General features: G+C 50.2%; 3 protein-coding genes across 3 annotated transcripts; 2 read left to right on the plus strand and 1 right to left on the minus strand.

The window, feature by feature from the left end:
• Positions 1-3,183: 3,183 nt before the first annotated feature.
• On the plus strand, positions 3,184-3,690 carry T069G_00970 (ribosomal protein s36, mitochondrial domain-containing protein; the record flags this gene model as incomplete). Its single annotated transcript, XM_056168180.1, has 2 exons — positions 3,184-3,271; positions 3,356-3,690. The coding sequence occupies 2 exons, from the start codon at positions 3,184-3,186 to the stop codon at positions 3,688-3,690; spliced, it is 423 nt and encodes a 140-aa protein (XP_056033496.1).
• Positions 3,691-4,782: 1,092 nt separating this feature from the next.
• On the plus strand, positions 4,783-7,077 carry T069G_00971 (uncharacterized protein; the record flags this gene model as incomplete). The annotated part of the gene is made up of 6 exons (XM_056168181.1): positions 4,783-4,866; positions 5,001-5,204; positions 5,283-5,436; positions 5,502-5,614; positions 5,678-6,015; positions 6,078-7,077. The coding sequence occupies 6 exons, from the start codon at positions 4,783-4,785 to the stop codon at positions 7,075-7,077; spliced, it is 1,893 nt and encodes a 630-aa protein (XP_056033497.1).
• A 2,203-nt stretch (positions 7,078-9,280) lies between these two features.
• Positions 9,281-11,141, minus strand: T069G_00972 (amino acid permease domain-containing protein; the record flags this gene model as incomplete). The annotated part of the gene is made up of 3 exons (XM_056168182.1): positions 9,281-9,541; positions 9,609-10,787; positions 10,860-11,141. 3 exons carry the CDS (start codon positions 11,139-11,141, stop codon positions 9,281-9,283), a joined length of 1,722 nt encoding a protein of 573 aa, XP_056033498.1.
• Positions 11,142-12,119: the final 978 nt, after the last annotated feature.

Genomic DNA, 12,119 nt, shown 5'->3' on the forward strand with positions numbered 1-12,119 from the left:
CGTCTTCCGAGAGGAATCTCCTCTGAGTACTTTGGATGTATATAAAAGGATTTTTTGGGTCGGGTCTCGATTTTTGGATTTGTTGAGGAGAATGGTGTTTTGGGAGTGTCTTGCAGCGGCGGCTCTGTTTCGCTGCAGAAGGTCGAAGAACGTTTATAGACGTGTCTATTCCTTTTGAATTTGCTGCTGAGTAACTGTTTTGGGGCGCCTATATGAGGCGCGCCCTTATCATTAGGATACCCTCACTCCTATTGGCTATGGAGTGGCGAAGGTAGAATCTTGGGGATTTTGGAATACTTTCTTTACTTCTTCTTTCTATTTTTATTCTTCTTCTTCTAATTGTTGGGGATGAGGGATGATGTTAGGGTAACTTTTTGGGTGTTGAATTTAGAGATTGGCTGCTTGGTACTCCAAGTTTCCTATTGGGAATTTTTTGTCTTGAATTTAAAGAGTGATGATACCAGATGCTAGATGGATATAGGTGACAGTAGCTAACAGCAGCTGAAAGTGGTGTTTCATCCTCTTCCTACTGCGTCTCCTAAACACCAAATAATAGCTGGGGTGTTGTTGGATAGCTGTATTGGGATAGCGAATGGCCAATCTCTTCAGTTAATACACGGCGATGTGTTTAGTTTGAGTGGGATCACCAAGTATACCCATAGGCTGCCGTTGGAGAGCGGAAGCATTTTATGACACAGTCAGAGGAGCCAACATCGGTAGCCCAAATCAGAGGAGCGGTGGATTCGATTCCAAATATACATATAGTACAAGATCTATAATCAACATAGGAGAAGAGAGGAAGAGAGAAAATAGAAAGATACGTAAAGTGTGTTGGGTGGGATTTCCTGAATGCAAAGTTTAGATAAGATGCCGAGTTTCACTAGAAAGTTCTCAGCAGTGTTGGTTGATGAGCGCTCCTGATGACGAGAGAAGATGTTACAAAACCTAATAATAAGGTACCTATGAAACAACCATTTGTAAAGTTACCGGCGGTGGATCGCGATAGAAAGTTACCAACACGTTGCAAAGAGGCGTCACCAAGGTTTGCGACCCGGGCTTGTACAAGCATTATCAAGGTTCCGGTTCCCGGTCCGGGCCGGTTGAATGTCTCCAGAATAGCCCCAGAAAAAGTTATGCGGCAGTGGTAGTGGCGTATTTGCATGGGCCGATTCAGGAAGCAAAGAGATGCCTGCCCGCATACGGAGTATCTGTAGTTGCGAGCCTATTAGAGAGCGATCTTTACGAGATAAGGCAAAAGAAGCTTCCAGGCAAATGCAACGGCTGTGGTGGAATTAAGGCAACGGAGTAAAGATACAGGTCCCAAGTCCATAACGCCGTTTTACATGCATGTCGCCATAACAAGAGCTTGTTCGACGCAGAAATGGAGGCCGAAGGGTTCCAGGGGGCTGTGCCGTGCCATGCAGTTTAGATTGCGCCATATCTTGGAGCAAAGCCGGGGGCCGATCGGGTCTCGGTGATTCGTCCGCTGTTTTTCTGGACAAATAAGTAATACAACAACTTATAAAGCAACGGAAGACTACATTGGGCAATAACTGTTACTATCAATATCGGATGTGTCATGGAGGTAGGTATTAGTAAATGCGGCTGTTCAAGCAAAGACCGCCGGTGACGCCGTTCTTCTGATTGCTCAGCACTTCGGACGGCAGTGGCAGAAGTTGGACGCCGCCATGGAATCTGGGGAGAAGATGGCTTTGGATGAATTGCAACGAGTTAGACACAAAAGTGGGAATTCGTTCCGAACCGGCTCCGGCTACAGGTTGATGTGATGGCCTGTTTGGGTAGCCCGCAGCGAGAGAGCCGTTGATGCGACAGAGCAAAAGCACATGTAATTTCGTCTGCAGTGACATGTCCCTTGTCTGGTCTGGAAAAAGCCCACCCACACACTTGACGCAGCACGCATTGTAAGCGCGAACCTGGCTCGGGAAGCAGCTCGGAGGCACATGAAAGAGAAAACGAACCGCGGGGTTTCACAGGCATGGCCAGGGCTGACAGCATCGCGATGTGTGGAGGTGGAGAAGCGTGGTTGGGACCAGTGTGCATATGCATGCAGGATGACGGGGCTGGGATTGGTTCAAGTGATGTGTGATATCAATGAGATGATGCTTCTCTTCGTTTCGTTTCTTTTCTCTTCCTTCTGATACTGTGGCTTGTTTGGAGAGTAGAGCTTGTCCTTTTGATAACATCATATCTGCTGCCAGTAGTCCGTGAGCTCAAGATGTTGTTGCTGTAGAATAGAGAGAGAGAGGCTTGAGAGGCAAAGGTGGATGGAGCTTGCAACAGGTGATTTCGCGGCAGCTAGTCCGTAGTCAAGTCGACGATGCGTGAAGCCCGCCCCTGCTCCGATTCTCTCCGTAAGACCCTCCCGCATGCCCGTATTTGAGCGTTGCGCGAGTGGGGCATCGAGGAGCATATTGATGTTGTGTTGTATCGGCTCGGCGGGCTTGCTGAGATGCTTCAAGCCACCTGCAATACAGCAGATGCCCCCCGGAATTGTCATGTGCAGGCATTGAATTCGCAATGTTTCGGCCACTGGCTCCCCCGCTGAGATCAGGAGATGCGTGGCACGATGGCTGCTCGCGATAAGACCGGAGGCTTTTGGTGTGGGTGATGTGAGACGCTTGGTGGACGCCTGGTGGACTCTCCGAGATCCCGAATTCGGACAAAGGCAGCGCCCCCGGTTCTCGGGCCAGCAACTTTGAACTCTCAGCGCTGTGCATTCGGTGCTTTTAGGTGCCTTTTAGGTGCTCCGGGTGCCCAAAGGGCGCGCTAGGCTGCCTAAACGTGGGCGGGACTTCCCAAACGAGCTGCGCGGCTGGGAAATGTCAAGTCATTACGCACCAATGGATTTTTAATTTTTTTTTGTGCTGGGCCTGGGTTGCTTTTATCGCACTCCGGACCTCCGGCGTGTTTTATTAATTCGCGAACCTCCACTCTTTCGCGCCTCGACTTGGACGTCGTTTCTCCTCCATCCGCTTGCTTTCTAATTGAACTCTTGAAGCTTCTTATATACACGTCTCTCCCCCCGCTGTTCCCCAGACTTGAACTTCAATCCAATTTCAAACCTCCGAGTCCCCTCCAACAGTCTAATATCAAGACAACCCCGCTATCAACTATCAACTCTCCCAACCTCTCTTCTACCAACAGCCCCCCTTCACATCAACCATGTTCGCCACGAGAGCTCTTCGACAGGCCGCTGTCCACGCGGAGCGGACTCCCCTGATTCGATTCCTTGGACCCCGAGCCACTCCTAGTAAGCACAATCGCCCTCATCATCCTACCTACTTCTCCCCATGATGAGGGACGTTATATACTAACGAGTCTTTTTTTCCCTCAGCTTCAATCGACCACACTCCTCAGCCTCACCCCGCATCTCCCTCAGGAAAGCTCCCCGAGGGTTTCACCGCATACTACGGCAACGGAGATGCCGCCGCCCGACACAACTCTTTCGGCGCCTACCGTGACCACGCCCAGCAGCACGGCCCTCTTCAGAGGACCATCGGCAGCGTTGAGGCCGGCATTGGTGGCTCCTCTGGCTACCAGCTCGGCTCCATAAACCCTCCCAAGGGTGTTGCCTTTGATGTCTCTGAGCTCCCTACCCGCTTCCACCGCCAGCCCATCGACCTGAGCGAGATCGAAGCCATCGAGTCTGGCGGCGCAGCTTTTGCTTAATGAATGACGGTGGCAGATGGTGGACGAGAAAGAAGGAGTCCCATTTACTCAATGGGATTGAGAGGAGAAAATATTACCTTGTTTAACGGCGGTTTCTACAACAAAAACGGCGTACCTCGGCACTGACATATGATCAGAAGCGAGGTGTTTTGTACGATGATATTGTATAATTGGGGAGTGCTGTTGAAAAGGGACAAGCAGAGGCCTGCTAATGGAGAAGTCGTCAAGACTGGACCGAGACGACAAAGGATGCAGGCTGCTTCACATACGGGGGGTTCAATCGGCCAGATATGGGTTACACTTGTGTGTAGCTGGCTGTTTCTTCACTTATTGATTCGAAGAGGCTTTACGACTTGACGATGAAGAATATACCTCGCCGAACGGACACGATGCTGGTCGTGCTGTGCCGCTTCGCGTCTTGCGGGTCTTCTGGGCAAGGTTTCGGCTATCTCTTATATCCCTCAACAACGCTGTTGTTGGTCGAGTTGCTGTACAGAGGTGGATTAGTGCCACAAGGCGCAAACTTTTATTTATACACAAAAACCCCCTTTGAGAAAATTTTAAAACTCGATACAAAAAAAAAATAACAAATATCCTTTCAATCAGTTACATGATCACAATATCCGAGTGCGCATGAAGAGTAGCTTGCTGAATAGCTGCCTCTCCGCAGTAGTGCGGGTAATGTGAAACATACCAGCGCTGCTTGGTGTCTAGCTTTATTTAGTATATTGATGAGAAGCTATGCTCAGCTAGCAGTATGGAGGTCTTTGTCTTTACTGCGAAGGGCGTGGAGTATATGCATGTGTATATTATATCTCGGCTGAGCAAATATGGTAATACAAAATATCTTGGAAGTCAATTAAAGAGCGTGATTGGCCTGGGGGCTTGTATGGCATGTATACAGTGAGTTATTAATTAAAGCACTGTCCGTCTATTCATTTTAAGTGAGCTCATACAGTGCGTAGTTTCAACTCTTATTATCTATTATCGCTGCCCCACTGTCCAGGGTCGCGATAATGACATCCACGTCGTCTCTTTATCGCTGGCCATGACAGGAGCTTGCAGCTCCCCGTTTCGCCAACTTCGCATCCCATGGAGGCGTCACCACTGACACGCCAGCCTCAGCCAGAGGTCTTTGTTCCCAAGATCATCGAGCTCTACTCGGTCCTGTTCAAGGTTTGCCCACAACTGCCTACTCCCTTGGTTGCAAGAACAATCCAGCTAAATCGCCCACCAAGGTATTAGCATCCGGCTCTCGCTTCTTCTCTCTCATTGGCATGCGCCCGAGCTGATCGACGACGACGTACTAGGAGGAGGACGATGGCGATAAATCGGAGGGCTTCTGGAGGGAGTTCTTCCTGTTGCGACCCGATCGACCGACGCTGAGGAAGATTCTCAACGACATCCACCCGGCCGATTTACTGCTCTTGGAGGGGCGGACGAGAGAGCTCTTTAGCCAGGCCATCGCGGCGGTTAAGAATGGCAAAGGCTCGGCCCCCTTATATGCTCTTGATGTGCGCAGTGCTAAGGAAATCCATTGAGTTGCCTGTTCTTGGCTTGGACGTTTTTTCATGGCTGACATCTTGACGCAGACCTTGAGCGTCTTTCTCGCCTGTGTATTGACCAAGAAGCACTCGCACCCGAGTTCCGACATCATCACCATACTGGCCGGTCTAGATCACGTTGATACTGTGTTTACAGATTTCGTGAGCACGCTTGATGGAATCATTCGCAATGGGACAAATTGTGTGTACACCTGTCAACATCTGCTGGATGCTGTACGAGTAAGCTGACGGATGGAATCATGCTAGTGGAGCTGAGCCACAAGGCTATTGAGGTGCTACTAGCTGTCTCAGCGGGCGCATATCAGACGACGCTTCTTACGTACATGATACAGAGGGACCTCTTCCCTTCCATTATGAAGGTAATGCTGCAGCGACGATGGACCAACAGCAGGATGCTTATTAACCATTGATTCACGTGTTAGTTTATTCAAAGCTCGGAGCAGCCTGAGCAAGGCCTAGAACCGTTTACCCTGTTGGGAATACTCGCCAACTATAACAAGTTTGAGTTCCAAAACCCATATCAACTACGGTTGAACGATTTCGTCAATGAGGCCGTCATTCAGAAGGTTGTCCGCTGCATTGGAGATGCATGCCAGGTGTTGCGAAATGATTACATTGATATTCAGGAGGACCTTCCGGAAGGCTGGACGTTGAGTAGCACTCTAAACATGTTTGGACTTGGAGCCATCACGCCCGGCCCAAAGCCTGAGAAGAAGCCCGTGTACGATGCTGCAACGGCAAAGCAGCTGTTTACGAAGTTGTAAGTGATATTCAAACCCTATGAGATGCAGCGTCGAATGGATATAGACTAATAGACTGCAGGCCTGGCCAAAATGCGGCCGTTTTGCTGGCGACGTATGATTTCTCTCATGCGAACAAGTTGTTTTGCTTTCATCTCGTAACCTTGCCCGGTGAAAAGGGAAAGGAGCGTCCAATGGCCAACTACCTGTCACTCACCTCCTATCTTCTGCAGCACTCTCACCTGTCGTCTCGAGCAACATATTATGCGCACCTCAACCTGATGGTGTTTCGTCTGCTGATCGAGGACCCAGCCATCTGCAAGAAGATTTGTAGCGACGAGTCCAAGACGTCTGTGCGACTCTGTCGACAACGGCAGCCATTCCTGCCCCTGGTCAAGGGAGAGCGTGTTCTTGCAGCATGCGTTCTCGACACCATGCTGGACGGCATCAATCACAACCTAAAACGACGGTTGGACGTCAGCCTCTATGTTCTCTGCCTAGGCATCATGCTCCGAATCATCTCCTATCTTTCGCGGTCCCGAACAAGATTGAGTTATCACTGGTCGGAATTCTTCCGGTCTTTGCTGTCACTCATCCGATTCCTCAACACGTATGCTTCAGATCTAAAAGATTTACAGCACATTGACACAGTCCTCGACCACGTCGTGAATCTGGTGGCACTGTCGCTGTCTGCCGGCGAGGCCTTTTTGCCAACTCCAGCAGCATACGACGACCTCTTTTACAAAGTGTTTGAATCAGGCGAGGTGCTTGCGTCTTTTAAGGAGAGCTACCGGCTAGGAAACCGCAACAGCAACTCCATTGACACACTGATCAACGTCAGCGCACACTACAAGCAGATGCTCACCGAGAGAGGCAACTCGGAGAAGAAGTTGCCGAGCAACCTGACGACGCATCAAGTCGCTGAGGTGATTAAGCAGGGTTACGAGACGCTCAGCATTCAGGCGAAGGAGGGACTGGATGGATGGGAGAGATACCGGGAGGCGGACGAGAAGATTTTGCTCAAGAAGCTGGCGAGGACGGCGGTGGGCGATGTGATGGGCATGGTGGAGCGGCAAAACTAACGTATTTAATATACTGGGATCATCTTTTACTTTTTTTCGGCTTCTTATTCTTCTCCTTTTCTGCTATTGTTTTTGTATTTGTGTTACTTTTTTTTAATCAAGCCAGCGTCTTCGATTCGTCTTCGATTCGTTCTTGATTCGTCTTTGAGGGGACTGTTGGTAGGCCTATAGAGTGAGTGGTGAAAGGAAAGGAAAGGCTACTCAAGACACAGCAAGTAGCCTATATGAATTTCTCATCAAGGCCGTATAACAAGGCACGGGGCCAAAGTCAAGCCTCCTACGAGTATTAACAGCATATTCCATCCGTCAACTTAGCTCCTGTCATGCGTAATATCAAAAACAACAACAGGGCGCTTTATATATTACAGACCCTCATTCACCGGCGTATTGTGGATAAGACCTTGCAAAAGTACTCCGTTACCATCAGTTTACAGATATCATGAGTCATCCTGCTTAGTCGAAAAGGTAAAAGTAAAAAAAAGGATTCTCTCTTCATCTCCATCAGCTGATACCCACATCTCGCCGCGTATACACGGCAGACGCAATGTAAGCTCAAGCGGCCCCCTTTCCCCGTAAACGTGATCATTCCATTACTCAACAGCGAATATACATAAAGACGCCGACCGCCAAACCCAAAAGAACATCACATGCACCCCTGGCAGGCAGAAGAATCCCACAGTGAATCATGAATCATCATCAGCCACCGATATCGCCTTCGGAGCAAACAACGTTATGACGGGCTTCTTCCTCCGTTTGTTAACTAGGAAATACGCAAAAGCTTCTGTAATCATAATATCTCCGTATTTTTTCTTGGGGGAGTAGACCCGCAAATTCATGTAAAGTTGTTTGTTTGGGCGCCCGCTAAGCCTCATACAGTTATTGCGCTGTAGCTCCCGATGCAGCTAGTTATCCCGGAAGAGCAACAGCGAACGTGGGTTATGTATTTTTCTTCGTCTTGGACTTCCTCTTCCGTTGGGGGATTCTCAAGAATACCCAGCTGTGATTACCATTTACGTTTCTATCATAAAACATATAAAAAGACGTTATCCCATAACATCTCATCCTTTCACAGAAAGACCTCGTATCTTTTTTTAATCTCTCTCAGCCGCCACGCCGCATCTCTCGGCTCGATTTCCAGTCCTCTCCACATCCAAAAGATCCTAGTCCACAAGTCCGCCATAGGGCGCGCGAGCCGAAACTTGTCAAAAAACTTACTCAATACTACATACATAATCACACATTTAACAAGCACAGCTCCCAGGGCGCACAAATGACAACCAAACGACATGTGAGGTCCAATATTTTTTTTCTACATGGCTCCACACCCCGTTCGATAGATATATATGGACAGTGCCCACACCGCCGCTGGTGTCGTCACTTTGAGACGAGCTGAGGGAATGGTCTTTTTGTGATTAGTCTGCTGTCTACTCTACTGCGGGTGCAGCTTTCTCTTCCTTCTTTCAAACCTCTTTCTTCTTCTTCTCTTCTCTTTCCTTCCTTTTTTTGTGTATTCCACTTTCATTTGATTCCACTTTTTATTCATTCTGCTATTTACTTTCACGGAATCGGTACGGGAGGGAAAGGGAAGCTCATGCCATGGACCGGATACTCTTACTGCACGACGCCTTTTGCGGCAACTCGACGACAACATAGCCAACTTCCCCTCGACGTGGGCACCTCGATATCGATATGACAGTCCAACGATGTCGACGTCTTATACAACGCCTTCAGCAATCATGACGCATGTTACGAACCACTGCCGAAACTTGCACCGTCCAAGCCACTGAGTAACCAACGTCCAACCAACAACTGCGTCTTCGCTCAATGCGGAAAATCACTCCGACTTATACTTTGGGCTTTACAACTCAACAAAGACGTCACATATTTCAAAGACAATGCATCATATGAACAGGTATTTATTCGTTTAATTCCCATCCCCTTTGGAGCCTTACTTCCAGCCCCCATGGTATCTTGTAGTATAATAGAAAGACGAGCTAATTGTTTACAGGAAGATTCGTGCCACGACATCAAGGGTATGGTCGCATGCGCAGCGTTACATGATCGTCATCTGGGCTCACTCAGTCGCCCACTCCAGCTATGCATCCCGCAAGTTTCGTACCGTCTAACGGAGAGGCAACTTGTATGCATTAAAAAAAAAAAGAAAAGAAAAGAAAAAGAGATCGCCCTCTAACCGCACTGTTCTTTAAAAGAAGTGGTTGAGGAGACGTCTCCAGGCGGGCAAGGCAGCGAGTGCCTCGCGATCGGCGCGGATCTGATCCCAGTCGAACTCACGGAGGCCGGTGTCGACGTCAATGTTCTTGGTTCTCAGGAGAGGCTCACGCTTCCAGACCCAAGCGAAGATCCAGAAGCCCAGGACGACGGGAGCAGCGAGGAACTGCTTGAAGAAGCCCTCCGCAGTACCCATACCCTTGACATCGGGGCCAGCAATGATGGCAGTGTAGAACTAAAGGCAGGCAGGTCAGCAAAATGTTTCCGGGGAGACAAGAGGTAAACAAGGGGTTCATTCTTACCTGGGCCATGAGGACAATGACGCAGAGGAAAAGGCCGAGCCAAGAGCCGTAGACACCACCGACAGCCTTGAAGGGAATCTCATCCAGGCTGTGTCCGTGGTACTTCCAGGCCTTGCGGAATCGGATGTGAGCAAGGCAGACGGAGCCCCAAGTGAAGAGAGCGGCCAGACCAGAGATGGCAAGGAGCCAGTCAAAGACAACGGGGCCGGTAGCGTCCAAGCTGACGTAGGCGATGAAGCCGAACAGGATGAGGGCAATGACGGAAGGCAGGGGACGGCCAGACTTGTCAATGTAGGTGAAGAGCTTGGGAGCATAGCCCTGCTGAGCGAGAGCAGTCAAGGTTCGAGATCCACCGTACACACCAGAGACACCAATGGACAGGACGGACACGAGAATGACGAGGTTCATGAAGTGGTCGAAGCCCTTGAGGCCAGCATACTTGCCGACAAGCACAAAGGGAGAGGCCTTGGAATCGGAGTAGGCGGCAGAAGAGAGCAGAGCGGGATCATCGCTGTCGATCAGGACTCCGACGAAGAAGAGACCGAGGATGTAGAAGACAGTGATACGCCAGAAGACCTGCTTGATAGCACCGGGCATGTTCTTGGTGGGGTTGTCAGACTCAGCAGCGGCGAGACCAACCAACTCAGTACCGGAGAAGGAGAAGGCAGCAGTGACGAAGACGGAGCAGAAGCCCTTGAAGCCGTTCTTGAACGCACCGGGGTTGTACCAGTAACGAGCACCCCAGTATTCGTCGTAGCGACCGCTGCTGGGGCCGCCACCGCAGACGAGGACAAGAGCAATGATCATGAAGATGACGGTTGCCGCGAGCTTGAAGCAAGATGCCCAAAACTCCTCTTCGGCGTAACCCAGAGCACCAAACAGGTTGATGATGATGATGGCGACGAGGAAGATGGTGATCCACACAGCAGTCGAGATGTTGGCATTCCAATACGAAATCGTAATACCACAGACGGTCAACTCAAGCGGAAGAACGGCAGCCCACTGAAGAACATAGTTCCAGCCCATGGCGAAACCCCAGGCAGGATCGATGAAACGAGCAGAGTATGTGTAGAAAGAACCAGAGACGGGATACATGATGGCGAGTTCACCGAGAGCATACACGACGTTGAACATCATGATACCGATGATGAGGAAATCAATGAAGAGAGAACCAGGGCCCTACAATTTTCAATCGCGTTAGCAAAACCGAACACGCTCGAGTCGACACGAAACGGAGCGGTAAAAACTTACACCTCTGCTGAGAGCACCACCCGAACCGACGAAGAAACCAGCACCAATGGAACCACCAATGGCAATCATGTGCAGATGGCGAGCCTTCATGGGACGCTCAAGTTCCACCATGCCTTTGCCATAGTGCTTCTTCCTGAAGGAGTCGGCATTGAGACCGTTGCGGGTGAACCAGTTGGGGTCGCGCTCGAGGCCCTCCTTGGGGATGACCACGGTGCTGGCCTGGTAGTCGACGACATTGTCGCCCTTCTCCGTGGGAGTGACGACGCCGGATTCCTTGGACATGATGGATGTGTCTCTCTGTGTCTTTGTCTAAGCGTGAGACAGTTAGACTTGAGGATGAAGAAGAGAAAAGAGAAGAAGAAGAGGCAGAAGGTGGAGGGACAATCGGCCTAATAAATGAAGACGGTCGACCCTTTGGAAACAGGGATACCGATTGAGAGGGCGGTGTCGACTAGGAGGGCCGGCAAGGACAATTTATGCATGGAAGCCTTCACAGGAACCAAAAGGCCCAAAAGGACGTTGCACCGGAGGCTGTCTGGGGTGGAGGGGGCGATTTTGGGGAGGCTTGCCTTGGTGTGAGGCTAATGAAGTTCGAGACTTTTAGCTTCGCAGCTCTTTTTTCGCGGGTGCCGGGGGGTGTGAGGCGAGAGAAGTGGGAATTTTGGGATCAGATGGAGATGGAGGGAAGAGGAGGGGGGGAAGCGAAGGATGCGGAAGAAAAGAGCCAAGTTCTGAACCGAGGCGGGAACGTACCTTGACTTGCAAATCAGATGCAAATGATTTGAGTCTTTTTGGTTTGGGGGGTGGGAAGCAGTGGGAGGCACAGCGCAGTGCAGCACATGCAAGCCAAGAGGCAGAGCAGAGACAAAAAGGCCCTTGAATCGGGTGGTGAGGTCCTGATCAGGCTACGGGTTGCATGGGTGGGAGAAGAGAGAGTTGAGAGGATGAGAAGAGGATGGAGGAGTTGCACGGGGACTGTTAAGGCTGGAGGTACGGGTACATGGGTTGATGCAGCGCTGTTGCTCGGATAATACAGCGCTCTCTCTCACCTGGACGCAACTCAGCTCGATCACGACAACACGACACTCGCCAAATACGACATTGAGAGCAATCCATCCCTACTGTACCTGCTACAAGCACACAACATATATCTGCATGCTGGTAACCCGTACACTCCCAAACGATCAAATTGATCCATTGAAGCAAAGAGCGCGGCCTTTGGTGACACGGCGTTGCCAGTCCCAGGTACGAGCGCTACAC

The sequence above is a fragment of the Trichoderma breve genome, chromosome 1 (genome assembly GCF_028502605.1).
Source record: "Trichoderma breve strain T069 chromosome 1, whole genome shotgun sequence".
In the NCBI taxonomy this organism is placed as follows: domain Eukaryota; kingdom Fungi; phylum Ascomycota; class Sordariomycetes; order Hypocreales; family Hypocreaceae; genus Trichoderma; species Trichoderma breve.